This window comes from Diabrotica undecimpunctata, chromosome 2 (genome assembly GCF_040954645.1).
Source record: "Diabrotica undecimpunctata isolate CICGRU chromosome 2, icDiaUnde3, whole genome shotgun sequence".
NCBI lineage: Eukaryota > Metazoa > Arthropoda > Insecta > Coleoptera > Chrysomelidae > Diabrotica > Diabrotica undecimpunctata.
In genome coordinates, this window is record NC_092804.1 from 49,431,825 (window position 1) to 49,458,322 (window position 26,498).

Here is a 26,498-nt window from a genome sequence, read left to right on the forward strand (position 1 = left end):
ACCACCTCTATAAATTATTCAAAGAATAATAACAAATAGACTGGATACAAAATTGGATTTTTACCAACCTAGAAAACAGGCAGGTTTCAGAAAAAAAACCTTTTGCACCAACGACTATATCCACTGCATAAAAGGGATTATAGCAAAATCTATCGAATACAACCAACAATTGGTCCTGGCTTTCGTAGATTTTAGCATTTGATTCGATGGAAATTAACAGCGTAATGAAAGCGTTGGAGGAAAGTCGCATAGATTATCGGTACTCCAAACTGATCGCGAATATATACAATAATGCAAACATGACCGTAAAACTACACAAAGATACAAACGGTACAAAAATTTAAAAAAGAATCAGACAAGGAGACACGTTATCTCCCAAATTCTTTAAGGCAGTTCTGGAACATGCTTTAAAAAAATTGTAGTGGGAACCCAAAGGAATAAATGTCGACGGCGAAATGCTCTCCCATTATTATTTGCGGACGACATTGTTTTGTTAACACATAACTTAAAAGAGATTAGAACTATGTTTAATAAGTTGCCACCTGTAATGACATTAGTTTGAACATAAATTTTGTAAAGATTGGTACTGGACTGAAATACTTGACATATCTGGTACCAAGCGAAAATCCAAATATTTTGTAAATATAAATACTTGGATCATGAAATCCAAATTTCCAGAGACGACCAAATTGCTGAACTGCAAAGAAGAATCCCTTTAGTATGGGCCGTATATGGAGCTCTATCAGACATCTTTAAAAGCAACGAAGCAAGAAGATGTTCCACCAATGTGTGCTTCCAGTCATGACCTACGGTGCCGAAACATTTTCTTAACGTAGGCTACAGCAACCAAACTCAGACTAGCTCAAAGAAGAATGGAATGGTCGCTACTTAAACTAAGTCTTAGAAACAGGGTTAACTACGAAGAAACAAAAACGACAGGCGCCATATATGCCATATGTGGCCTAGGTTAAAATTTGGACGCAGAATCATTTATTCGGAATCCGATCATGTATGGAGTACTGTTTTAATTTGTCAATTTTTGTTTGTATATGATTTCAATGTTAGTACACAGATGTTGCAAAGTGGACCAAGATGCTGATCCCGAGCCTAAGGGACTGGGTGGACTGTGGTCACAGGTGACTGGATTGCTTCCTGGCGCAAGTGCTCACAGGATATGGGTGTTTTAGGGCGTATCTTCGTAGGTTTAGAAAGACAGATAAAGACAAATGCATATACTGCGAATACTCCGACATTGGTATTTAAGATCTTCTTACTGTTTGAATAAGCTCTATCTGATGCCTGTTGGATCATCAGTTACTTTTCACATTATTCAATTTGTAATAATAATGAATATGGCAGGGGACAGTACGCATCTCTGTTTGACTGCACTTTCTATGGCTATTTCCTATGTTCTTTCTCCTGAGTATTCCAGTTTGGCTTTATATCCTCCATAGAAAAGTTTGATTATGTTAATGATTTTTCTGATACTTTTTTTATTTTTCCTCATAGAAGGATAATCGTATTTTAAAATAAAATTAAAATAATTGAGAGGTTAATTTATTGGGTTAGATTTTAAAGAGGCTCTTACAATGTTTTACAAAAACGGGGATAGTAAAAAAATAATTAAAAAGGTACCATTATTGTGAGCAGTTACTTCAAAAGCAAATGTTTTGGAGATTCATCCGCAATGCATCTACAATTTAGTAATGCTCAATTTTTATTATAATAAAGATGCAACTTGTTTACATGTTCAATAAATTCCCGATTACTCAATATACAATAAGGTATAAGATAAGATTACTACCAACTAATGGTCAGATATTCACTACATAACTGGTGTCACATATCACACACACACACACACACACACACACACACACACACACACACACACATATATATATATATATATATATATATATATATATATATATTTGTATATATATATATATATATATATATATATATATATATATATATATTATGATCTGCTCTTTCTTACTTTTATATTTACCCTTTTATTTAATTTCTTTAATTAATTATGTAATTAATTCTCTAAGTGTCGCAAAATCATACATAAAACAATGATCTCAGGGTGCCTTTTTATTATAAAAAAAAATTAAATCAGCTTCGGTTATACTTATCTTTTCTCGTGGCTTCCAGTATTTCTTAATTGTTCCTTATTGGGATAAAATAGGAAAAGGAAATAAATAGAAATAACATAAATAAACAAATACAAATATCTTTTATTATCAAAAGAAATAATATTAAGATTTATCAAATAAATTCCATGGGCTTAACTGTCCCAATGAAAATTGTACCACATAAATTAATTTTAATCTACCAAATATTTATCGGTTTGTTTTTTTATAACATTGATGAAACAACATAAACAAGAAATTTGGATATTCTTAAAATACTCGTAATTACATTTCATTACAGTGAAAATTTTGAAAAATTGGAATGTTTGTTCACATGTTTTTGTACTCAAAAATATAAAATTCTGAATATTATAAAAAAAATTTTAAATTTATTAAGCAATATTAATAATTATCCTTTGACGTTAAAAAAAAATTTTATAAAATTTATGGTATTTTAAAATAGCAATAATTTTTGATCTTCTGATGGTGTAGAGTCTTTTATTTGAAACATACAAAAATTCTGTCACAAAAAATAATTGACTGACCTTTTAAATCACACACGACGATATCTCCTTTCGACCAAAACAGTTCCCTCTTGTTGATTATGTTAAGCTACCAATCAAAGCCTTCTCCGTTCTAAGTATCCAATTATCAGCATGCCAGCAACTCTTTCTCCAAAACACGAGCAAGCCTCTTTTACCAGTACTCGTTTAACAAACTCCAAAATTCTCTCCTCTCTTTCATATACTAACAATCTCCTGAGACCCAAGTATTTTTTTTACTTGGTGTCGCAAATATTTTTAATAGTTATAGTTCTTGTGACTTACTCACTTGGATTTTATAGAATCAAGGAGGTATTCGACTTCTCAACTTTGACCTATCTCTCGTTCCACCTTTCAGCCAACCACTTCTCACTATTAACAAACTGGTACTTTCTTCTTAACGGACCACACAAAACTTCACTTGCTTCTCCTGGATGACCATCACATAATAAATCTTTTCTAATCCAAACTTTCAAACATTCACTCTTTTTCATCCCCATTCCAAAGTCGCTAACCAATCAGAAAACTACTATATCCTGCCTCTCATTTTACAACAGAAAACCCAAGCATCGCTTCTAAAATGATAACAGTTGTATCTTATACTTTCTAAATACAAAAACTACCTGGTGGCTTTTGCCTTCTCAGCGAAGCAAAACAAAAGGCTTTTAAAATATATCTACAAATACCGGGAAACAATTGTCTATTCACATTTAAATATTTACTAATGTTTTTCAGTCCTTCAGGGTAAAACTCATTATGGATAAACCCACTGCTTAAAACTAACTTTAAGTATATTACAATATAATAAATATAATAAATATTTACAAATCGATATACAGGGCGTTGCAAATTTATGTACCCGCGTTCTATAACGAAATAAAATTTTTATTCTATCTTTGATTGATAAAATGAAACATAACAATATATATATATATATATATATATATATATATATATATATATATATATATATATATATATATATATATATATATATATTGTTAGGTACATTTTAAATTCAGCGATCAGAAAGAAACTATTTATTATAATAAAATAAAACAAAATAAAATAGAATAAAATTAAATTAAATTAAATTAAAATATAATAAATTCCAATAAAATGAAATAAAGTAGAATGAAATAAAATCGAATAGAATAACATAGAGTCAAATAAAATAAAATAAAATAGAATTAAATACAATAGGTACAATCAAACAAAATAATATCAAATAAATTATATCAAAATCAAATCTTAAATTTGATCGTTGTTGCTTCAGAATGGATAGAAAAAACATAACCAATTTTATTGTTATTGGCACGGATCAGATCGCAGTAGCCCTAACGTTGACTTTGCCTGGAATGAACTTTATTAGATGCCGGACAAATTGGACATTGAATTTTCTTTGAAATTCAATGTTCATCGCCAAAAATTGAGCAATGGCGAAGATTTTACAGGTATGCAAATTAATCGTTTTGGATGAATGTACATTGGCCCATAAGAAGTCATTACAGAGACTGGACAGAACTTTAAAAGATATTCCTGACAATCAAAAACATTTTTGGTGGAACCATGATTCTGTTGTCAGACTGTTCCTTATTTAATATATAATTCTCTAATTAACTGCTGCGGATGAACTAAATACATGCCTAACAATATCCAGTTTTTGACGGCATCTAAAGACGCTCCAATTGACAATTGACAAATATCATGCGAGTGTTTTTGCACTAAAATCAAAATGCAAGTTTGTTTTCGATGCAGTTGTTACATATTGAAAATGGTAAAGCCGCTATTGACACCTCGACCAGATATATTTCATTACCCAGACAGTTCTGTTACTTAACAGAGTCGAAAGAGGAGCTTATTGGACTTTGATACATTAGTTAATTTATATATATATATATATATATATATATATATATATATATATATATATATATATATATATGTATATATATATATATATATATACCAAAAAAAATTTCGAATCAAGCACAATGAATTATTAGATGATAATGTAGATAAAGCGCTAAACAATTGAAAATAAGAGATAGAAAACACTTGGAACAGTTATAAAGTTCAAAGAAAGTATTATATATAATCATATGACTCAAAACTGTAAACATATTTATTACTAATATCTTTTCTATTCTAGATATTTCGGCGCTCAGTTGAAATACCTGTATACCTAAATTCTGATGAGTCACCCGCGACTTGAAATTTTCAGAAGCAGGCCGAATAAAACCAGTCTGAGCGACCTTCTGCGCTCTTCGATGGAAAATCGCGGCAATTCTCGAATAACGGGATTTTATATTTAAAGAGGAATTTTGTTGTAAAGAAGACAGTTAGTTTTTGAACATCGCGTCGCGTTTTAAAATGTAACGCACGTATTATAATAAATGTAGATAAATTATATTATTGTTAGTGTAAGATAAATTAGTAATAAAGACTTTAATAAATTTGTAAGTGTTATAAATAGAACCTTTAATAATAAATAAAAACAATAAATTATATTAATAAAAACATTACACTATACTAGAAAAGTTATAGTTATATTAGACATTAGAAATAATATTATTTGCGCAAAATTGTATTATTTTACTATCATATGAAAAATAGAGATTACCATTAGACTAAAGTAATTACTTTTAAAATGATTTATATATCTATTTAATCCTGTATTTATCCTTATATTAAAGTTTTTAATAATTAATTAATAACGTTAATTTAAATAAATAAAATCTTTAAGGTTAGTGTATGTTCTGTATTTCGCTATGAAAATATCTTGATACATATATCACTACACTCTATTACTTAAATGACTTAATTTTGACATTGTCAGATATAATATAAAATTTTCGGGAGGTAGTACAAAATTTTTGTGAAATCAATTTCAAATAGCTTAAAATTTCTAGTTTACTAAAAGTTATAAGTCATGGCTAGCAAAAATTTTGTATGGCAAAAAGATGAAGCAAAATGGACAAAAATTATAATTCCAAGTGGAACAATAGACCCTAATCAATCTACCCTAATTCAAATTCCTGAAGATCTTCAACATAACGAAGTTATCATAGCAAGAAATGCTGCGGGTCAAGGTCATGAAGGTGATGTGAGTATCTTCTACTTCTTTCATTTTTATATTAGGTGAATTGCTCCGTTTTCCATATTTTTTGCTATCGAAAAATGTTGTATCTTCTGCTAATGTCCTATACTTCTATTTTAAAGTCAGTCGGAGCTTTTTTTTTTATTTTCTGTTCTGTATGCTTTATTACTAAGACAGCGACCATCTAATTTTCTTTTCAATCTATAATATTCTCCTTTTCATTAGATGTTGGCGATTATTCTGATTTGTTCTGTTTATTTAATGGGGTTTTGAACATTTTCAATGTTGGTTTGTCAGCCAATATGCCCTTTTCTTAATTTTTTGATATTTTTTCTGATTTTTCTGATTAATTTATTCTACAGGAAACTTTTGATAACTAAGTGCATCTATCAGATATGAATTATTTTCCAATAACAAGACATTTCGAGGGCAGTTATCTTTTTACTCCTTGCTTCTGGTAAGTCCACGTATCTCCACTCCATATAGCAAAGTTAAAAATACATAAAAAATACGTACTCGAATTCTGACATATAATAATTTGAGAAGTAGATTGCATAGACTAGTTTTTATTGTATAAAACATACTTTTGACTTTCTCCATTCTGGTATAGATTTCTTTAGAATATTTCCAATTTTTTGCCAGGCGGTATCACAAATAGGTGAAACTCTAAACTCTTTTTAATAACGTATCGATATTAAGGGACTACCACACCACTTGTCTCGAACCAACATTTTCTCGGTTAGTATAGTTAGGCGGAACCATAAACTATAACAAGAAATAAAAATACACGTGAACTATATTCTATGAACTACGGAAAGCATGGTCAGAGGGAATATTACTAAAAGAAATGAATAATAACGAGTATAGCCGTAATAAAATTATTAAAGTAGTATACTAAACAATCGAAGATGATGACACTCAAAGCAAAGACGAATTTTGGGAAGAGTTAACGTTTGCAACAATAACCGCAAGATGAAAAATATACAAAATTAACCATTTATGCTTATTTTCCAAATACTATGCTCCATTCTATAAATATTATTCATCCATATCATCCACCCATCGCTTTTTTGATCTCCCAGCATTCTCTTTCCCTGCAATCTTATATTCAACAGCTTTTTGGGAGCCTGTTTTCTATCTGTAACGCCACTGAACGTTTCTCACTTGAAATTTTTTGCACTGTTTTCTTTTTGTCTACTAAAATAATGTATTTTATTGCTTGTTTTTTGTTTCTTAATCATCGCAAAGATTCTCAGTATTCATATTGTGTTCATCAGTTGTTGAAAACCGATATTTGTAAAAATTGGTTTGCGTTTTATTCACTTTGTAGTGAACAATATGAATAGACAAGTAATATCTGAGTTTAACAGAGCTAGAATCGATACTTTGATTGAGGAAGGCCACACACAAGTCGACGTTGCTGTCCGGGTTGGAGTTAATTAGAGTGATGTGTCTCGGATTGTGAAAAAATATCGAGAGACGAATTCTGTTAGCGATCGTCCAAAAAGCGGAAGACCCAGAATTACTACCAATGTCCAAGAACGCTTTTTAACGTTAACTGCCCAGAGAAAACCCACTATGACTGCTCCAGCTATTAGAAGAGAGCTCCAGCAAGCTCATAATATTGTAATTTGCGATCAGACTATTAAAAACAGGTTACATTCGGCGAATTTATTTACAAGAAGACCATTGTTTGTATCAAAGCTTGTTAGAGCATAAAAGGACTCGACTGGAATGGGCCATGAACATTTACAATGGCATGACAACAGATGGGGAAACGTGATATTTTCTGATGAAACCAAAATTAGACTTTTGTCGGGTAATCGCCAAATTAGGATTTGGAGGAATCCAAATCGACAGGATAGACTTAACCAAGCTGTCCAAAGAGTCCCATATCAAGGTGGCTCCATAATGTTTTGGGGCGGCATCATGCTAAATAATAAAACTCCTTTAATTCCCATTACCAGAACTACATTAATACACCTATATTAGGGTATATTAAGTATTAGTTCCTATATCTATACAAATTTAAAAAAATGTATTTATAATACATATTATAAGTAATGATAACAAATTGTTAATCCTTTAAATTTTGTTTATTGTTTCTTTCAAAACATACAATTATATATATATATATATATATATATATATATATATATATATATATATATATGTATATATATATATACATATATATATATATATATATATATATATATATATATATATATATATATGTATATATATATATACATATATATATATATATATATATATATATATATATATATATAATAAAGTATTTTGTTAAAAAAAAATATATTTTACCAGATTAGGTGGATAATTTTGAAAATATTACATTATGCAAAACATTTTTGAGTGTGTGTGTATATATATATAAATATATATATATATATATATATATATATATATATATATATATATATATATATATATTATATATTTCCTAATTGTATTTGAGTCGCCACCTGTTGTTCTCATTTAAAGAGCATAGAATTTATCTCAGTACCATTCTTTCAAAGATGTCCTTGCGGTTTACAGGTTTTTGAGTTGACCCAAGTTTTACATTAATACCTCTAATCACTCGGATTATGGTCTTGTAGATTCGTATTTTAGTTCTTTGATGTACGTCTCGTGATTTAAATATCTGGTTTATAGCATAATATGCCGTATTGGCCGAGATGATTCTTCTGCTAAGCTTTACATCGTCAATGTTATCCTTTGTGATGTTGACTCCTAAATAAATAAAGCTATCTACTTTTTCTAAGTTCCATACAGTCAACTGTATGGTATGGTTCTTTTGCTATCTCTGATCGACTTTGTGCTAGGATTTTAGTCTTTTTAATATTTATCAACAGACCCATTTATTTAGCATGCAATTTAAATTCCGTATAAGTATTCTCGCCTGTTGCATGGTGGTTCTGCTCATATTTGTCATCTGCATATGCTGTCACTGGGAGTGATTTATTGATAAATGTGTCGTTTCTACCTTCTGATATTTTTCTAACTACGTACTCCTGTGTTAAATTTAACAATGTTGGTGCCAACCCATCACTCTGTTTTAATCCTTGTGTCATTTGAAATGGGTTTTTCATCTCATGTTGTATCTGTATCTGAGCTACTGTGTTCGTCATCGTCATTCAGACGAACCTAATTAATTTTAACGGTATTTAAAACGCACTTAATGTTTTGAATAGGTGTGCACTGTTTGTTGAGTCATATGACTGTTTAAAGTCAACGAAAATATTATAGAAATATATGTCATATTCCCAGGCTGTGCTTAAGACCTGCCTAACCGTGAATAGTTGGCCGATGGTTGATCTTCCTTGCCTAAATCCTGCCTGAATCTCCGGCGAGAGGTTGTAGTCTATGGTTAAGTATACTGATAAATATTTTTGATCCACAACAGAGCAAGGAGATTCCTCTATAGTTTTGACAGCGGTGCTTATCGCCCTTGCATTTATTGAATAAAATTTTTTTTGTTTTTCAATGCTTATTGTGCTTATTGATTTTGACAGTCGTTGTTTCTTATGTATATATATAAATATATATATACAACCAAACTTATATGGAATCATCATGTTGTATTTTAAACCCCTATTTACTTCTTTTGAAAAAACTTGTTATTATTGCGAAGAATAAAGGTTTGTATTGAAAATGAACAAAACAATAAAAAAAATCAGATAAGACAGTCCAGCACGGTATACATTATTTATTTTATTTGTAAATTGTACAAAAATAAATAAACTAACTTTCACTTTTAAAAACGAAAATATGCCTTATGTGAAGTTAACGGATATTCAAAGGAGAAAGATTATTGGTCTTGTGGAACAAGGAATGTCTCAGAGGGACATAGTTGCAGTGGTAGGCGTAACACAGGGCGTTGTGTCAAAAACCTATGCTAGGTATCAGGAGTTAGCTACGCTCAAGAATAGGCCAAAATAAAGTCGCCAAAAAGTAACAACGGCTTGCCACGATCGTTTTATTGTAGTAGCTAGAAGATACCCAACAATTTCTCACCAGTAACTCTAAAAGTAGCTTTTGGAAGGTACAGGTATAAGTGTTTCAGTTAAAACAATAAGGGGAAGACTTTGTGCCCAAGGACTATACAGCAGTAGACAGTTACGGGTTCCCGAGTTAACCAGGCAACACAAAATTGATCGCCTAAATTTGTGACTTATATACGTGAATTTGTGACAATACCAAAACTGGAACATTGGCAAAGGGTGTTATTTTCCGATGAAACCAGGATTTGTGTAAAATTATATGACCGATGAATTCATGTACTTTAAGGGCGAGAAAGACAAGCAAGAACGGAAACAGCCAGATCTGTTCACAGGCATAAAGGAGGGAGTGTTCTGTTCTGGGGAAGTAATATGGTCGGTGAACAAACTCCTTTAATTTCCATTCAACCAACTTTAATAGCTGGCAGGTAGGTTGATTTGAATTTTAAACCTGTAGTTAGACTCTGAAAAAGTGCACTGGGAAAAAATTTAATTTTCATGCATGATAACGCACACCCACATACCAGCAGAGTCACTACAGACTTGCTTCAAGCAGAAGATATCAATATTCTGTAGTGGCCTGCTTTCTCGCCCAACTTTAACCATATAGTGCATTTTTGGGATATGCTTAAAAAATGAATTAGACCTTGCCGAGATAATTCACAAAACACCGTAAAGCTAGTACGAGCTACTCTGGAAGAAAGAACAGCCTACCACAACAAAATTGACAATGTGTTTAGGAGAATTCCCACGCGAATTAGAGTTTGTATAATGCCTAGGTTTAGTAACACCGACTACTAAAAAAACATAAATAAATAAAAATAATTTAAACATCATTCCTTGTACACTGAAATTTTGTATGCTATAGAGTTTAAAACAAATTATTTTAATTTTAATAGTTAAGAATTTATGGGTTTCTTGTTTTTATCTATTGGTGATTCAATTGCTTTAAAATAAATATTCTTTGACAATTTTGATAAATATATTTGATAAATATATTTGATATATATATATATATATATATATATATATATATATATATATATTTATATATATATATATATATATATATATATATATATATATTTATAATTGCAATTTTTATATTATTGTTTTGGTAAAATTTGTATTTTTAGCAATATAACGAACAATATAACGACCAACAACAGTTTAGACCATGTCCTGCAGGATCAAGGGAGCAGGAAAATTTTATACCCTCTTTTGAGCAAGAACCTCAGGTAAGTTTTGACGTTAAGTAATAAATAGTTCTAAGTTTTATGTTAATATACACCGACACATCAAGATTTCGTTTTATATATTCTGACGGTCGACTCAGTAAGTGTTTAAGAGATATTCTGATGAATGGCACTTCGGTGCTGCTAGAAATCGAAAGATTTGATGATGGGTCTATAATGGTTTGGAATGGAATAAATCTTGAATGCTACATCGATATTGTACTAGAAGAGCATTTTAATATGCATCTGTATGCCAAAAGCATATATTTTATACAACAGAAAGAGGGTATCAGATTTTATTTCAACCTCTTTAGGTGTCATCAGAGTTACATACGCAGTTGCTCTGAATGGAAACCAAATCTCTCCCGTCATAATACAACAATTATAAAAATAATTATGTATAGACGTTACAACGCCATCTAATAACAACACTAGGAATCCTAAGATTTCCTACATGGCGAAACTAAATTCAAATCTTTACCACTGTGCTTTCTAAAACTTACAAAGCAGAGAGATTGATGAATTAGTCGGCAATGGAATCTATAATTTGCATTCTACATGTGATGAACGGCATCACATGTAAAATTGCTTGGGAAGAACATTGAAGGGTTTTGGCAAACAGTTCTATTACGTCTTTCGATCATTCCGTCTGATTGAGGATGGAGAGACGTAGTGCGAGTTTTCTTAATATTCAAGACTTTCATTAATTCTTGCTATATTTCTGATTCAAAATTTCGTCCTTGATCAGAATGTAACTCAAAAGGAACTCCATGTCTTGATACGACGTATCTTATGAATGCTTCTACTACTGTATCAGGCCATTTTGAAAATTAATATATTGCGAGCATTAAGTACTTGTTCCCTCTCTCTGTCATCGGAAGTGAACTTTCGTAATACAGTAGACTCCCTCTATAACGAGAACTGAAATGACAGACTAATTACCTCGTTATAAGCCGATCTCGTTATATCAGACAATCATAATACTGTGCATACATATGAATCTGTAGTTTTCTAAACCATTAACTTCCTATAGTGAAGCCATTCGGAGCAATATAAGATGCTAATAAATATTGTTTGAATGGCGTTTTTGAAAAAAAGTTATTTACTTTTATTGTCAATGAAATATATTAAAATATAAAAGAGTTGTTTACTTTTATTATCAATGATATACGTTAAAACAAAAAAGCTGTACTTATATTTTTTTCCAACTACATAATGTATAAATCGTATTTTCAAGGATAGCATAAACTATTGCTTCTGCAATTTTAAGAATTCTGTTATTTTTAACTGTTTTAAATGGTCCAGTATCATTCTATCATATATTTTCTAAAGCTGTGAAACAGTTGTATTTATTCATTGTAAAGAAGTTTATTGCGGGCTGCAGTTAATTTTATTGAGAGGCTGTTTGAAAAGGTATTTATTTATGGCCACGACCGGACTAAAAACGTAAAAAACACGTTTTTGGATCTTATTTTCTCTCGTTATAACCAAATTTGCCTCGCTATAGACAGTTATAGTTCAATAGAAATTTCACGGGACATCTAATGTATCTCGTTATAAGCGGAACCTCGTAATAACCGTGTTCGTTATAGAGGGAGTATACTGTATTATGATTACGTATAAATCAGAAAAATAATTAATTAAAAGATATATCTTACAGGTAAATTATGAAAATGTTCCACCTCAACGGGCACCAACGCAACCACGCCAAGAACAATTTCAGCCTCAGAATGGCCCATTAGAACAAGAAGGTAAGTAAATACAGCTAATAAACAGGGTGTTTCAAAAAAATGTAACCCCGTCTCTAGGGTAGGTAAAAAACTGAAAAATAATTGGGGTTTGCTTAGTAAAAAATTTTTGTAACGCCATCTGTTTTCAAGATACAGGGAGTTAAAGAAAAAAAATTTTACGCATTTTTTTTTGCCGAAACTACTGGCAACATTGTAATGAAATTTTATACGAATATGTTTTGGAAGCTGATACATCCCATGAATTTGTTTTTATATCTGATTCTCATAGAGGGCGCTAGTTACACGGATCGTACTAAGTATTAGTCAATATAACTTTTTTAAGAGTATAATTATTAATCAAAATTTCATATGAATTTCAGCTAAATGAATTACATAGCTTACAGTCGAAATTAGATACAACGTTTAATAATTCTAATTTATTTTTTACACCATGTTCAAACTATAATTTTATTATAAGTTATTTGTTTAGTTATGAACTAAAATTAAATTAGGTACTTGTACTTATATATATATATATATATATATATATATATATATATATATATACATCGGTTTAGAACGTCTTTTGACGTTGTCCGATACCTAAACACCATCTCTTCCTATCTTCGCAGTCGTTTGTTGTTAAATTTCTTTCTCTCATGGACTTGTTTACGCCGTGTTGCCATTCTAATCTGGGTCTTCCTCTTTTCCGTCGACCTATCGGTTGCCATTCTACTACTTTTTTGGGGAGTCTTGTTGCTGGCATCCGTTGAACATGTCCATACTACCTTAATTGTTTCTTCTCTATATCTTGAGTTATATTTCCTTCTATTCCCATACGTTGTTTTATTACATCATTTCTGATTCGGTCTCGTCTGGAAATACCTAAAGATCTTCTCATTGCATCCATCTCTACTGCTTTTATTCGCTTTTTGTTCTTTTCACTAATTCTCCATGTTTCAGCGCCATAAAGAAGAGTAGTTTTAATCATGGTCTCATATATATTAAATTTTCTTCCTTTCGTTATCTCTTTACTCCACAGTATACCATTGAGACATCCTAAGACTTTCTCTGCTTGAGTGATTCGTTTTTCTATTTCTCGTGTATCAGTTGTTCCTGTATTGTCAAAGGCAACACCCAAGTAGTCCTAGCTCTGACAGCAGGAAATATGTTGTCCGTTTTCGAGGTCTATGTTATCTGACTCGTTTCCAATACAAAGATATTTGGTTTTTGTTGTATTGACATTCATTCCCCAGTCGTTATATTCTTCTATCAGTTTTCTAAGCATGTTCTGCATGTCTTCCCTGTCGGTCGCTAGTACTACCTGGTCATCAGCAAACTGGAGTGTATATATACATTCATTGCTAAGCTCTATACCCATCCTATGCACCTTTCTTTTCCATCTTTCCAATGCTGCTGCAACATATATCTTGAATAAGGTTGGTGAGATACAGCATCCCTGTTGCAAGCCTTTTGTAACCAGATATTCTTCCGTTAGATATTTTTCTGTTTTTATCTGTGCCTTTGAGTCTCTATATAGTTCTTGTACAGCATTTATCAATGTGTGGTTGATGTTAGATCTTTTCAACGTTGTCCACAATTTTGTTAAGGGGATGTTGTTATATGCTTTTTGCAGGTCTACAAAAGTAATATGAGTTTCTAGATTCTTAGCCGATCTTTTTTCTATTATTTGTTTAAGACAAAATACGTTATCGGTGCACGATCTTCCTGCACAGAACCCGCTTTGTTCTTCCTCTTCATTGTGCTTATATTCTTCCTCGATCTTATTTCTCAAAATTCGTCCATACAGTCTGCTCAGGGTGCTGGTTACCGATATGCCTCTATAATTATTCTTGTATACTAGGTACTTGTACTTACTTGACAATAATTATTATAATAAACATTCAAAGTCACCTTCACCTGCGCGAACACATGCGCATACGCACACATACGACGGATCCAATTGTTAGTAATTCCATAGTTAAAACTAAATTATGTTGGATAGTTTCTACAGCATCAAAAATTCGTTCCTGTAATTCAGCTTCTGTTTCGATTTGATCTCGGTTATCATAAACTAACGATTTCAAAAGTCCCCAAAAATAAAACTCCAGTACATTGCGTCCGAGACTTCATAGTGGTCACAGAATGGGTCCCTTCCTACCAATCTAACGACGAGTAAGTGGTATTAACCACACTTAAACAGCTCTGATAAAATGTGCTGGGTCTCCTTCGTGAAGAAACCACATTTTACGACGTATTTGCAAAGGCACGTCTTTAAGAAGTAGGTACCGGTGAAACATTTTGCAAGAAATTATGCCAAATTTTCGTTGAAAATTTGTCCTACGTATTAAATAAGGGTTCTCGTCATCCCATATGCGGCAATTATAAAAATTATACACACCGCTGGTCGTGAAACATGCTACACCGCACACAACACTTTAGATGGAAATTCAGGTTCTCTCACGAGTTTATCTTGAAACCACCTACAAAATGTTAATCTTCCAGGAAAATTACCTTGGTGTAAATCTTGTACACTCGTATAGTGGCATGGATATAAAAGTTGTTCCAGAATTGTCCTATGAACAACGTTTTTCGACATTCCAACCATTTTTGCCACCGTTCGTGTACATACATTTGGATTATTCTCCACAGAATCGAAAATGTCGTCTTCTACATTTAATCGACGAATACTTCTTGTTCTTCCGCTATTTTTTTTTCGGCGCAACAGAATCTGTTTCTAATAATCTTTAAGCAACTTTAACAAACGTTCGAACATTAGAAGTTGCTAACTTCTAAATTTAATGGACAGCTAAATTACCTCTTACACTGCGGTTCCCCATACATAATGAATATATCATGGTACTCATGAATCGAAAACATTTGAGCGGTGACACTAAATACGATTGTTCCAAAATATCAGTTTATTAAGGGTATGACTGTCTACGTTTTTCTGACGATTTTCGTCGTTGACAGATTTCTTTTTGCATACCAAAATGTATTTTCGTTTTTTTGGTCGAAAGGTTAAATTTAGAAAAAATGTTATAAGACTTTTTGCTCTACATAATGCCTTTTAGCTAGACACCCTCTATATAGGGTGTCCAAGAGAAGTTTGTAATTGTCACTCTTTTATTAAATCAAAGGTAGAGACATGAAAAATAAATACTGAAGTGCATGAACTTGAGTGATTTTTGTAATATACAGTCATAAAATAGCTTTTTATATTTTGTATTAAAAAAATAACAAAGAAAAAACTGGAACTAAAAGCTTCAAATTAATTTTTCTCAAAATTGATGATTTTAAAATGTTCTAGTTAAGTACTGAGGCAGCGTATTGTACATTCTTTTAAACTTTATTATTTAGTATGTCTGTCATTCGAAATTTAAATCTACATACATATTACAGATCCAGAATGTGACAATATGTTGGAATTGACCACCGAAAAGGAAGCTGAAATTATATCGCTTATAAAAGAGACCGATAGAGAAAGAGGAAGACTTTATGTGTTACCTATAAACAAAAAGATACGTTTGATGGAACAAATGGAATATATTGAAACGGGTGTCGTCAGAAGAGATCTTAAGGAATTCCAAGAAACGAGAAGAAAATTAGTTTTTGATTTACAGAGTCTCCTATCTACTCTGCCGAACGTTAGGCAAACCGTCAGAGGTAATATTTAGCTATATTTTCCCTTCTAATTTTTTATCTATTACCAGTCTACGTACAGTTTAGTAATACAAAACACTGTTATATGTTTTATAATCAGGTAGTTATTGGCTTTCGTATACTTAATTTTTGTATACAAAATGTCATTAGAAAATTAGTATAATTATAAGGTACATGTTTTGGAAAATAAATTTTAAAATAAATACTCAAGTACTATACTGGCAAGTAATGATTGAGATTGGAATTATTCAATCTTGAAGTGTTGTTTTTAGCAACTTTATATTTGGCCTCATATCAACTTTAATTCGGTCAGTTCATCATATTAAAGAAGTAACCGAATACATGTTAAATAATGTCTTCAATGTATTACAATATTCCTACTGTTTCTATTAAAAATATTTAGAGAGTGGTTCTGCTGATTAGTACTTACATACCCTAGATCTAGTTTAACGACATTTTAAACTTTGTCTACAGTAGTACATGCATATACATATATCTCTGAGTAAATTCTTTTAATTAATTTTAAATTTAAAATTTACGACATCTAGCATTCTTATGCAGATTTGAAAATTTGCTTTTCTTTTTCGGTGTATTTCCTAATATTTAGCGTATCTGATACTAATCCAGCAGTGTTATCAACACTGATAATTTCTGTATTAATTGTAAATATAGGATTAAGAGTTTGACACTAATTAAATATATTTTTTATTTTTAGCTATTGATACAAGAGACGTGAAATAAACACATGATTGGTATCTACCACTTGTGAGTACACAAAGTAAGTAAATAATCGTCTAATCGATAATTTTTTTACATTTCTCATCAATTAAAACAAATGAAATACATCAAAAATTATTTCATATAGTTTTACAAGAAAGTAAATTTCCAATAGACTCCTAGTTCAGGATATGACGGTAAAAACAGTAGAAATACTACAGTGCACAGATTCTAAATGTGCCGGTGGGAGATGGCTTCTATGCGCTGTATTATAGTCGATGTATGAGAGAAAGTTTTCAAAATAATGAAATAACAAATAATAATATAAAATTTGTTATTTCATTATTTCGAAAACTTTTTCTCTCATACACCAACTATAATACAACGCATAGAAGCCATCTCCCACCGGCATGTTTAGAATCTGTGCACTGTACGTGCATGTATCGAGTAGGTAATTGAGATTAATGGATGTCTGTCCCCGAGACAATATGGTTTCTGCCAGGATAAAAGTACCGAGGATGCGGTAACCGATGTGCTTCGAGCGGCATGAGGAATTGGGGCTGATCATCTATGGGTCATCCTGATTTTGTTTAACGTCCAAAATGCTTTTAATACACTGCAGTGGGCTCACAGTGGAGAATGGTGTATGTAACGGCTGCGGTCTCGCGGGGCTCCGTTCTGGGTCCGACGCTGTGGAACCTGGCATATGACAGGGTCTTAAACTGCGAATATGGGGAGGGTGTTACTCCCTTCGCATTCGCGGACGACCTTGCTATGCTGGTGGCGGCACGGGACAGGGAGGAACTCTTGCTTTGGATTACGCAGGCGTGAGTCCTCGTTGAGGATTGGATGAGCGAGCATGATCTTTATTTCGCGGAGGATAATACATAGGCTGTAGTATTCAGAGGGTACAGAAAGAGAGACAGTAATATTTAAGTGCGCGGGAGCGAGAGTGATGCCCAAAAAGTACGTCAAGTATCTGGGAGTTACTCTCAACCAGGGTGGGAGTTGGAGGGAACATTTGAGGGGAGTGACCTACAGAGCTATTCAGAGAATGACTGCGCTGGGGAGGATAATGCCCAATGTCGGTGGACCCAAATCGAAAAGGAGAAGTACTCTTAACGGTGTTGTGCAGTCTGTCGTCCTCTACGCGGTCCCAGTCTGGAGTGAGGCGGTAGAAATATTCACTTACAAGAGGCTCATGGTACGCGTCGACAAAACTAGTCTGCTGCGGGTAACATGTGCCTACAAGAATGTGTCTGCTGCCGCTCTGTGGGTGATCACCGGCTGTGTTCCATGTAGTTCATAAGTAATCAGACATTTCAAAGAGTCCTTTTATCAGACAAGAAATTCATCGAGCCACGGAGTGACAAAATGAACATACCATTCATCTAAAAAATGAGCTAGTAAGGGAATTATTCAACAATGGTCCAGCCACAAGAAGATTAGATAGAACATGGCTCCAAGACATCATTGGATGTCTCTTCTTCACGCCCAAAACCAGTAACACATTACTTGATAATCTGTAATGCTAAAGATTGTAAATAAACATGATTATCTAAAAAAAGAATAGTTTCAACCAGAGTAGTTTTGAATTGAGTGAGTTTGTTACTTTCGGTGTCACAAAAAATATAAGTGGACTTTATTTTAGTTATAACTTACCTTAATTTTCATACAAATCACTTTTACTAGTGGTCATTTTAAAGATTTTTTAAGATCTTTTAAGATAAAAAAGTTTTGCATGAAAAATTTACCGTAAAACAGATTTCCCGATAAAATCTAAATTTTTGGAGTTATTCGCGAAAAACCGTTTAAAACATGCTTTTTTGACTTGAAATTTGTGAACTTTTAGTCACGAATAACTCAAAACATATTGAATTTTCAAAAAAACAACATTTTTGTCTTATAGCTTACTATTTTAGCGACTACCATGGTTTTTTTGATACAATTTTTCCACACTCGAGTTGGGGTGGTACCAACCCTCAGAGAAAAAGCACATTTAGCATAGGGTAGATTTTGATCTTTGAGCTTTTTTTTACCTACTGTTAAAATTTCAAGCAAATCCATACATATAAAAAGAATTCTCAGCAGAAATCATCAGATCCTGGATTATCCGAACAGTCGCCATAATAGCTGGAAACTATTCTATTTGACACACAGTCTAAAATAAGAATTTAAATAGAATAGGACAAAATATCATCCGAAAATTACAAGATAAAAATAATACAAACATAAAGTTTTACACATGCTATCGATCAGTGAAGCGGTTTTCCAGAGTAACACATTTGCGTGTTAGTAAAATCAAGTCTTACTATATTAGAATAAAGCCATAACGGATAAGCGTAGGAAGCTGGTAGATATACTTAGCAAAAACAATTAAAAACAAATGGTAGGATAATTCAAATGAAATATGAAATGGGTATTTTATGGAGTACAGCTGAATTTAGTGTATGCATTTATGGCCCTTAAGTTTGATTCTGTGAGAATAACAGTAAAAATGGAGTAAGGGAACATGGGGAATGACGCTCACGTGGGTAATGCCGCTCAGACCGATTTACCACAAAAATCATAATACGGACGCGATTTGGCAACGCTGGCTTATGTGTTCCGTTATCATTAACAATGCTGTGCTCAGTTCGTTTTATTCCGCTGTATACTAAGATCAGTGTAATTAAGAATAAATTCAGCAGATATTTGATGTAAAATTGTTCTAAGTTGTATTTAATGGTAAGTACCGTGTTTTTACATTTATTAATGTAATTTTGACGTAGGTATTTTGACAATAAATAGTAATGTAGATTTCCTAAATATATTCAGTTTAGAGAACAGACATACTGTTATGATTTTCTAGTCTATTGATCATTAGTTAATAAAGTGGAGTAATGCCACTCACTACGAGCGGGATTACCCCATAGTGAGCGTAGTTATCCTAAAATTGAATATCGTTATTTGTGTGTTGAAAATGCTTTGCAGTATATTCAAAATGGGACAAGTATTCAAAGTGCTAGCAAGAAATATGTGTTCTTTAGGTGTTACTTATAGTTCAATCAGAAATAGAATACGAACTGGCGTATGCACTTCCGCTAGATTAGGACGTTCTGAAACATTTACAAAACATAAAGAAACGGAAATTGCAAACCAAGTTTTACTTTTGTCAAAACTATTTTATGGGATATCCCAAATTGAACTAAGGCTACTACATGAATATACTATATGCTACTATATACTACTATATGAATACGCTGAAAAAAAATAAAACTAAGCGTAGATTTAATACGGTAACCTCGCTGGTGTAGACTGGATGTATGGTTTCCTTAGAAGAAAATCTAGTTTAAGTCTAATGAAACCAGAACCGACAATCGACAGCATTTAATAGGTATGAAGTTCAACGATTTTTCTCCAATCTCGAAGTCCTACTGGAGCGGTATAAATTTAATCCCGCGAGGATATTTAACGATGAAACAGGGATTTCTACGGTCCAAAATTCTTGCCATATTCTGGCACAAAAAGGACAAAAACAAGTCGGTGTTGTGAGTAGTTGGGAGCGAGATAAAAACCACACTGTGTGCTGGCCAAATGGTGCCGCTGGACTCTTTATTCCACCAATGTTTATATACCCCAGACAGCGTATGACACCATTATTAAAACGAGGAGGCCTCCCTGGGTCTATTTATCGATGCAGTAAGTCAGGTTGGATGACTGAATATTTATTTATGGAATGAGTCCAATACTACAAACGAGTCATGCGTCCATTGAAGAGCTGGTCCTTCTTATTCTGGACAACCACCCATAGCAGCCATACTTCCCTTAATAGTTATTCATTCTGCAAAAAGAATGGAATACACATGCTTTTATTACCACCACATACGTCCTACAAGATGCAGCCACTGGACGTAACAGTTTTTGGCCCATTAAAAATAGCATTAACTAAAGAAATGGATATCTTTATAAAATCAATGCAGTATCAGCAAATTACACCATATGACCTAGCATCATTATTTAACAATGCTAAAGCTCACATCGCCACAGTAGAGAAGGCAGTTAAAGGATTCGAGGTGACTGGTATATGTCCTGTTAATCCAAACGTGTCAAAAGAAATGAAAGATCTCAAAGTTCAAACATCGGTTTACAGACAACAATCCAAACAAATGTATCTCCAAAACCAAACATATCATTTACAGAATTAATGCCAATACCCGGACCATCAAACCAAAAAAAAATTTAAGACGGAAACAAAATTTGGAGATGTCTATTTCTGACTTCAACACCCTCTAAGGAAATATTTGAACAAAAAGAGAACAGTCGTGCAAGTAAAATTTCGAAACAAGCTGCACCAATAAAGAAATCGAAAAGATATATGAAATGTAACACAAAAAAGATGACAGCTAAACGCAGAATATGTAAGGAAGCGTCTTCATCTTTTGAAAAAAGTGTAGATGAAAATGAACTTTGCGATGATGACGAACTTGACGACGCAGCTCCAAATGAATACTGCATAATCTGCAATGACTTTGGTAAAGATGGTGAGCTATCATAGGTATGATATTGAGCATGAGATTTGACAGCTGGCACAGGAGTGTGACGTAGTCAAGACCGCTCGAACCACCTCGAACCCATTATTACAGCTTAACGTACACATTAATTTTAAAATTATGGTCAAAAAATGATCTATTTTTTTTTAAATGTTTTGTTTTAGTTGTAATTGAATAAAAAATATATTTTCAGTAGCGTAAAACCTTTACTTTTCCTAGGGATTCAGGCGAAATATTTATTTTTGTTTTCATACATATACTAATAATATAAGCACTCTTTTGTATGCAAATCCGTTGAAATTTAAAAATTTTCTGCAGAAGAAATACTGTGAATAGGTAAATAGCAGTAGATTTGCTTATTCTGATTCACTGTTACTCACTTCCAAGCAGGTTTACTGAAATAAAAACAAAATAGATTACAATAAAGAAAAATCTGTTATACAATTCAATATGGTATTTTAGATGAGTTATAATGAAATTTAGTAAAATAAAAAATATAATTACACATTACTATAACGTTCCGATTATTATATGCAAAATTTACTTACCTATATGAAAATAAGACACAAATTAGTTTAAACGCAAAACACAATAAATATCGACTTCAGACGACTTTACACCGGCAAGACAGAAAGCTGGTATAAAAACAAAAGTTCTACATATGTGTCTTTATACAAATATCCACTTCGCAAGGGCTTAAAAAATTTGATGGGTAAAATTTAACCGGCGGCCGTATCCCAGACGAGCGCGTAAAAAATTACCAGTAAGGCGCGCCTGTGTCTGAGACTTGTGTGTACTTGTGGTGTTTAGTTACTGTTTATTTATACTGTATAGTATTTTTTTTTAACTGAAAGTTTTTATTTGCCATTGTATATCTGGTTTTGTACCTTTTTCAAAGTGCGCTGTGCAATTGCTTGTTGCAATAGTGACAATGAAGATAAAATCTTTAGGTTTCATACATTTTTTCCTAAAGATAGTGTGACCAGAAAACTGTGGATTATATCTTGTTGTAGATAGGATAATTTTAATTGTAATACTGCAAGAATTTGTTCTAAACATTTTAAAACTGAAGATTACCAAAGAAATCTACAACAGAAATTTTTAAATTACGTTTCTAAAAAGGGTCTAAAACTCAAACCTGAGGCAGTACCTAGTCTTTATTTGTCTAAATCAAAATCGGCTACCCTTTTAACCAACCAAAAGAAACGCGTACAAAGAGCCGAACACAGAGAGTGCAAAAAGTATGTTGAGCAGCTTCTTACTACTTCTAGGTCAACGACGTAAGTCTAAATCTTTATTTTTATTAATTATTAGTCATGAAACCTTAAATGGTTCTTTCATATCGATTTGTTAAGTAAGAAACTAGCCTCAGCCTGCTATGCAATTTGCAATAAGAACTGTTTCGGAGGAAATCAATTTAGCATCTTCCAAAATAACATATTTTTCTTTGTTAAATCATGTTATTATTATTAAAATATATAATGTTATCATTATTATAAACAATACCAAGATAATTTTATGTGTGAATATTACAAAAGATATCATTTAAAATATGCAATATTGTGTGACCTCACTACACTCATATTCGATGGCCAGCTAGCTCATTCGATATAAATAAAGTTGACTTTATCATTATTTATTTTGATTTTGTGTTTAGTTCAGTAGGTATATACATACAAATTTTGTGTACCTTCATTACCGCTTTTTTGTATATTTTTAAACATCTGAAATATCGAACTCTGAAGTATAATTAACCTGTACCTACTTGTAATAAAAGATAATTAAAACTTGTTTTATAAAAGATATCTATGTTAACAAAATAACTGTACCAAAAATCAATAAACCTAAATTAACTTCAAAATTTTATTTATGATTAAATATTATAATAACATAATTTTATCATTTCTTTATAATTACTATAATTAACTTAGCCAAATTTTATAAAAAAATCGGTTGCCTGTAAAGTCGGTCTTACGGGCGAAAATTTTACGTGACAACGTCTTTTTCTCGGTAGAATATTTATTGATATGAATATTATTAAATTGCACAATAGGAACAAGGAATTGAATGAAAATAAGAATTGCACAAATTTTAACTATAGAAATATATTTTGTTTACTAAAACATTGTACATGTAAACTTAAACTTAACTAATTTCTATTTGAGTGATTTTGTTGAGGATAGGACGATGATAGGAGAAATATGAAATGAAAGTGTTTCTGCTGTAATGTGTCTTGAACGCCAAGAACGCTCGAGAAAGACAGAGACACAAGCACGGAAGCACGCACCGATTCAACGCGCCTAATTCTCTAGTGCTGCGCGCGCAGCGGACCGATCATGTTTGAGTGGGAGAGAGACGCAAGGCATTCGCCGGTCCGACGGGCCTCTCTCTCGTTCGGTGACTCACTGTAACAGACGTGAGCGGGCGTTACACTTTTTCATGAATGACTCCGAGCCACAACCTAATTTAAGACGTTGTCACGTCAAAAAACTTAAAATAAAAGTCTTTCCTATACAACTACATTCAAATGTTGTGGGAATAAGCGTTCTTGACTACGTCATGCGCGAAAGCGAACCGATTTTGGAACATTATGTATCATACCTTGTGTATTCATTGTACCATGGTGAGCTATGATTTAGGTGCACAATTATTTGCGCTAGGTGGGTTTATCAAGAGTGTAGTGGCTGCGAATAAGCAAAAATGTATATTTGTGACTTTTGTACAGAATAACAATATTATTATTATATATATATATATATATATTATATTGTATCATATATTTTATAAAAAGGCAACTGAACGGTATTACCCCAGACTTCCAGCAAATGCCGCTCAGTGTTTTATCTAAATAAAATTAGATTTTCTGGTGAACGTCATTCCCCCATGTTCCCCTACATATTAAAAGAATTGAAGAAAATTTAAACTTATTGCAGAACTAATGACTAATAATCACTAATAAAATTACTATCTTACCACTTGATAACTATTCATTATACAATAATTAATGTAGACGTATCGGTTTAAATGTCATTTATTATTAATTTTATTTTATTTTAGGTATTATTAATAATGAAGTAAATATATGCTGTTGAAGTTTTAATAAAATGAGTACCAAATGTGTTCGCAAAGTGTTAAGTTCATAAATGAATCATTTGTAATAAAGAAACTAAAAACATGTTTTGTATTATAATTTAGTTTTTTCGGAACAAATAATTTACTAATTTAGATTAATATGAACGTCTTAGTCTCGTTTAGGAACTGATGGACATGTTACAGCATAATTATACTTATCAGTTCCTAAACTAGATATAATTAGTGCAGTTAAAAAAGTCTGTCAAGAACTACCAATACACGAAAAGCAAGAATATAGAGTACTGTACTGCAAGAATATAAAATAAATGTTAGTAAAAAAGAACTCAAAGCCATGAAAGCTCTAAAAAAGATAAGCCCACAATATTACCAGCTGACAATGCAACTGTAATTATGAACAAAAGTCAAAATCAGGAGAACATCAAAGAATTTGTCACAAATGGAGCTTACACAAAACTTAAAAAGGATCCAACCAAATCATTGGAAAACAAAATATATAAAACACTGCACAAATTTAAGGAATACCTGACAGACTACCAAAGAAGAACAGTAACACCTCACTACAGCAGGACACCACACCTATAGAGTCCAAAAATTCACAAAGAAAATGTACCCCTCAGACCAATTTGCAGCAGCATGGGTTCTCCTTGCAGCAGACTGCCAAAGTTTCTCCTGGACATAATACAGCCTTTAGCACAGCACAACATTTATTAAAAGCTTACAACAATTCTTGCAAAAACTTACAGAAATAGATTACGACTCCAACAATACGCTAGTCAGTTTCGATTTCGCTAACCTTTTCACCAATGTGCCATTGAAGAAAACTTTTAAAAAAAATATTTAGAGTCAAATTAGAGATGGATGATAGATATATTGACAAAAAAAACAAACTGAGTTTCAGCTATCAAGGAGCTATTATCACGTTGTACAAACAACACCTATTTTGAACTAGATAATGATTTTTACAAACAAAACTTTGGATTAGCCATGGACTCATTCTTATGTCCATTATTATCAGATAACTTCATGGAGGATTACGAACAAACAATATTATGCAAAACAAGACAATCAACTCACAGTATGGTGAAGATATGTAAATGATGTGGTCTATATTTGGTCTCACGGGTCAAATTGAAACGTCAATAAACGTACTTTAACCTTTAATTGTGGCTTATTCCCATTTAAATAGTAATTATTTCTGATAAAATATTAACAATAAAATAGTTTCTTGATAAATAAGCTAAATATTAAGGCAACAAAAAAAAACATAATACATTTCTAGATATTTTAGTAAAAGGAAAATTAAACGGAGAACTTGGGCACGGATTATATCATAAACCAAAGCGTACGGGCCTCATTTAAACAACAACAAAAATCATCATACTAAACAAAAAAGAGGTGTTATAGAAACCTTAACGGATTGTACTACAGGAAGGTGTAAATCTGAATATTTTGGAGAAGAATTTAAACATCTAGAAAAGCGTTGGAAAAGAATGGTTATATTTCGAGACATCAAACGATATATACGTCCAAAAGAGTCAACCAAAAGATAAGGCTGCATATTATAATAGAATATTATATATTGAATCGAGAAAATATAAGCAAAACGTTACGTCAAGTCCATCTATAAATAAACAAGTTAATACAAGAAAGTCTAAGGTCGACTAAAGATCCAATCGCTGTCAACTTAAAGACTTTACTTCATCCCCTGTACCTGTGGTTC

General features: G+C 32.1%; 1 protein-coding gene across 1 annotated transcript; it reads left to right on the forward strand.

Annotated features, from left to right (window-relative positions):
- The first annotated feature begins 5,506 nt into the window (after positions 1 to 5,506).
- Positions 5,507 to 24,860, forward strand: LOC140433304 (uncharacterized). Its single transcript, XM_072521335.1, has 6 exons — positions 5,507 to 5,789; positions 10,945 to 11,046; positions 12,704 to 12,794; positions 16,176 to 16,439; positions 17,152 to 17,214; positions 24,743 to 24,860. Exons 1-5 carry the CDS (start codon positions 5,616 to 5,618, stop codon positions 17,175 to 17,177), a joined length of 657 nt encoding a protein of 218 aa, XP_072377436.1. The 5' UTR covers positions 5,507 to 5,615; the 3' UTR covers positions 17,178 to 17,214; positions 24,743 to 24,860.
- The last annotated feature ends 1,638 nt before the right edge of the window (positions 24,861 to 26,498 follow it).

What these genes read in the sequence shown, in the direction of transcription:
- LOC140433304 (XM_072521335.1), top strand. Translation starts at nt 5,616, where the DNA reads ATGGCTAGCAAAAATTTTGTATGGCAAAAAGATGAAGCAAAATGGACA. An exon ending in CTTTTGAGCAAGAACCTCAG is followed by an intron (nt 11,047 to 12,703) that starts GTAAGTTTTGAC and finishes TATATCTTACAG; the next exon opens with GTAAATTATGAAAATGTTCC. An exon ending in TGGCCCATTAGAACAAGAAG is followed by an intron (nt 12,795 to 16,175) that starts GTAAGTAAATAC and finishes TACATATTACAG; the next exon opens with ATCCAGAATGTGACAATATG.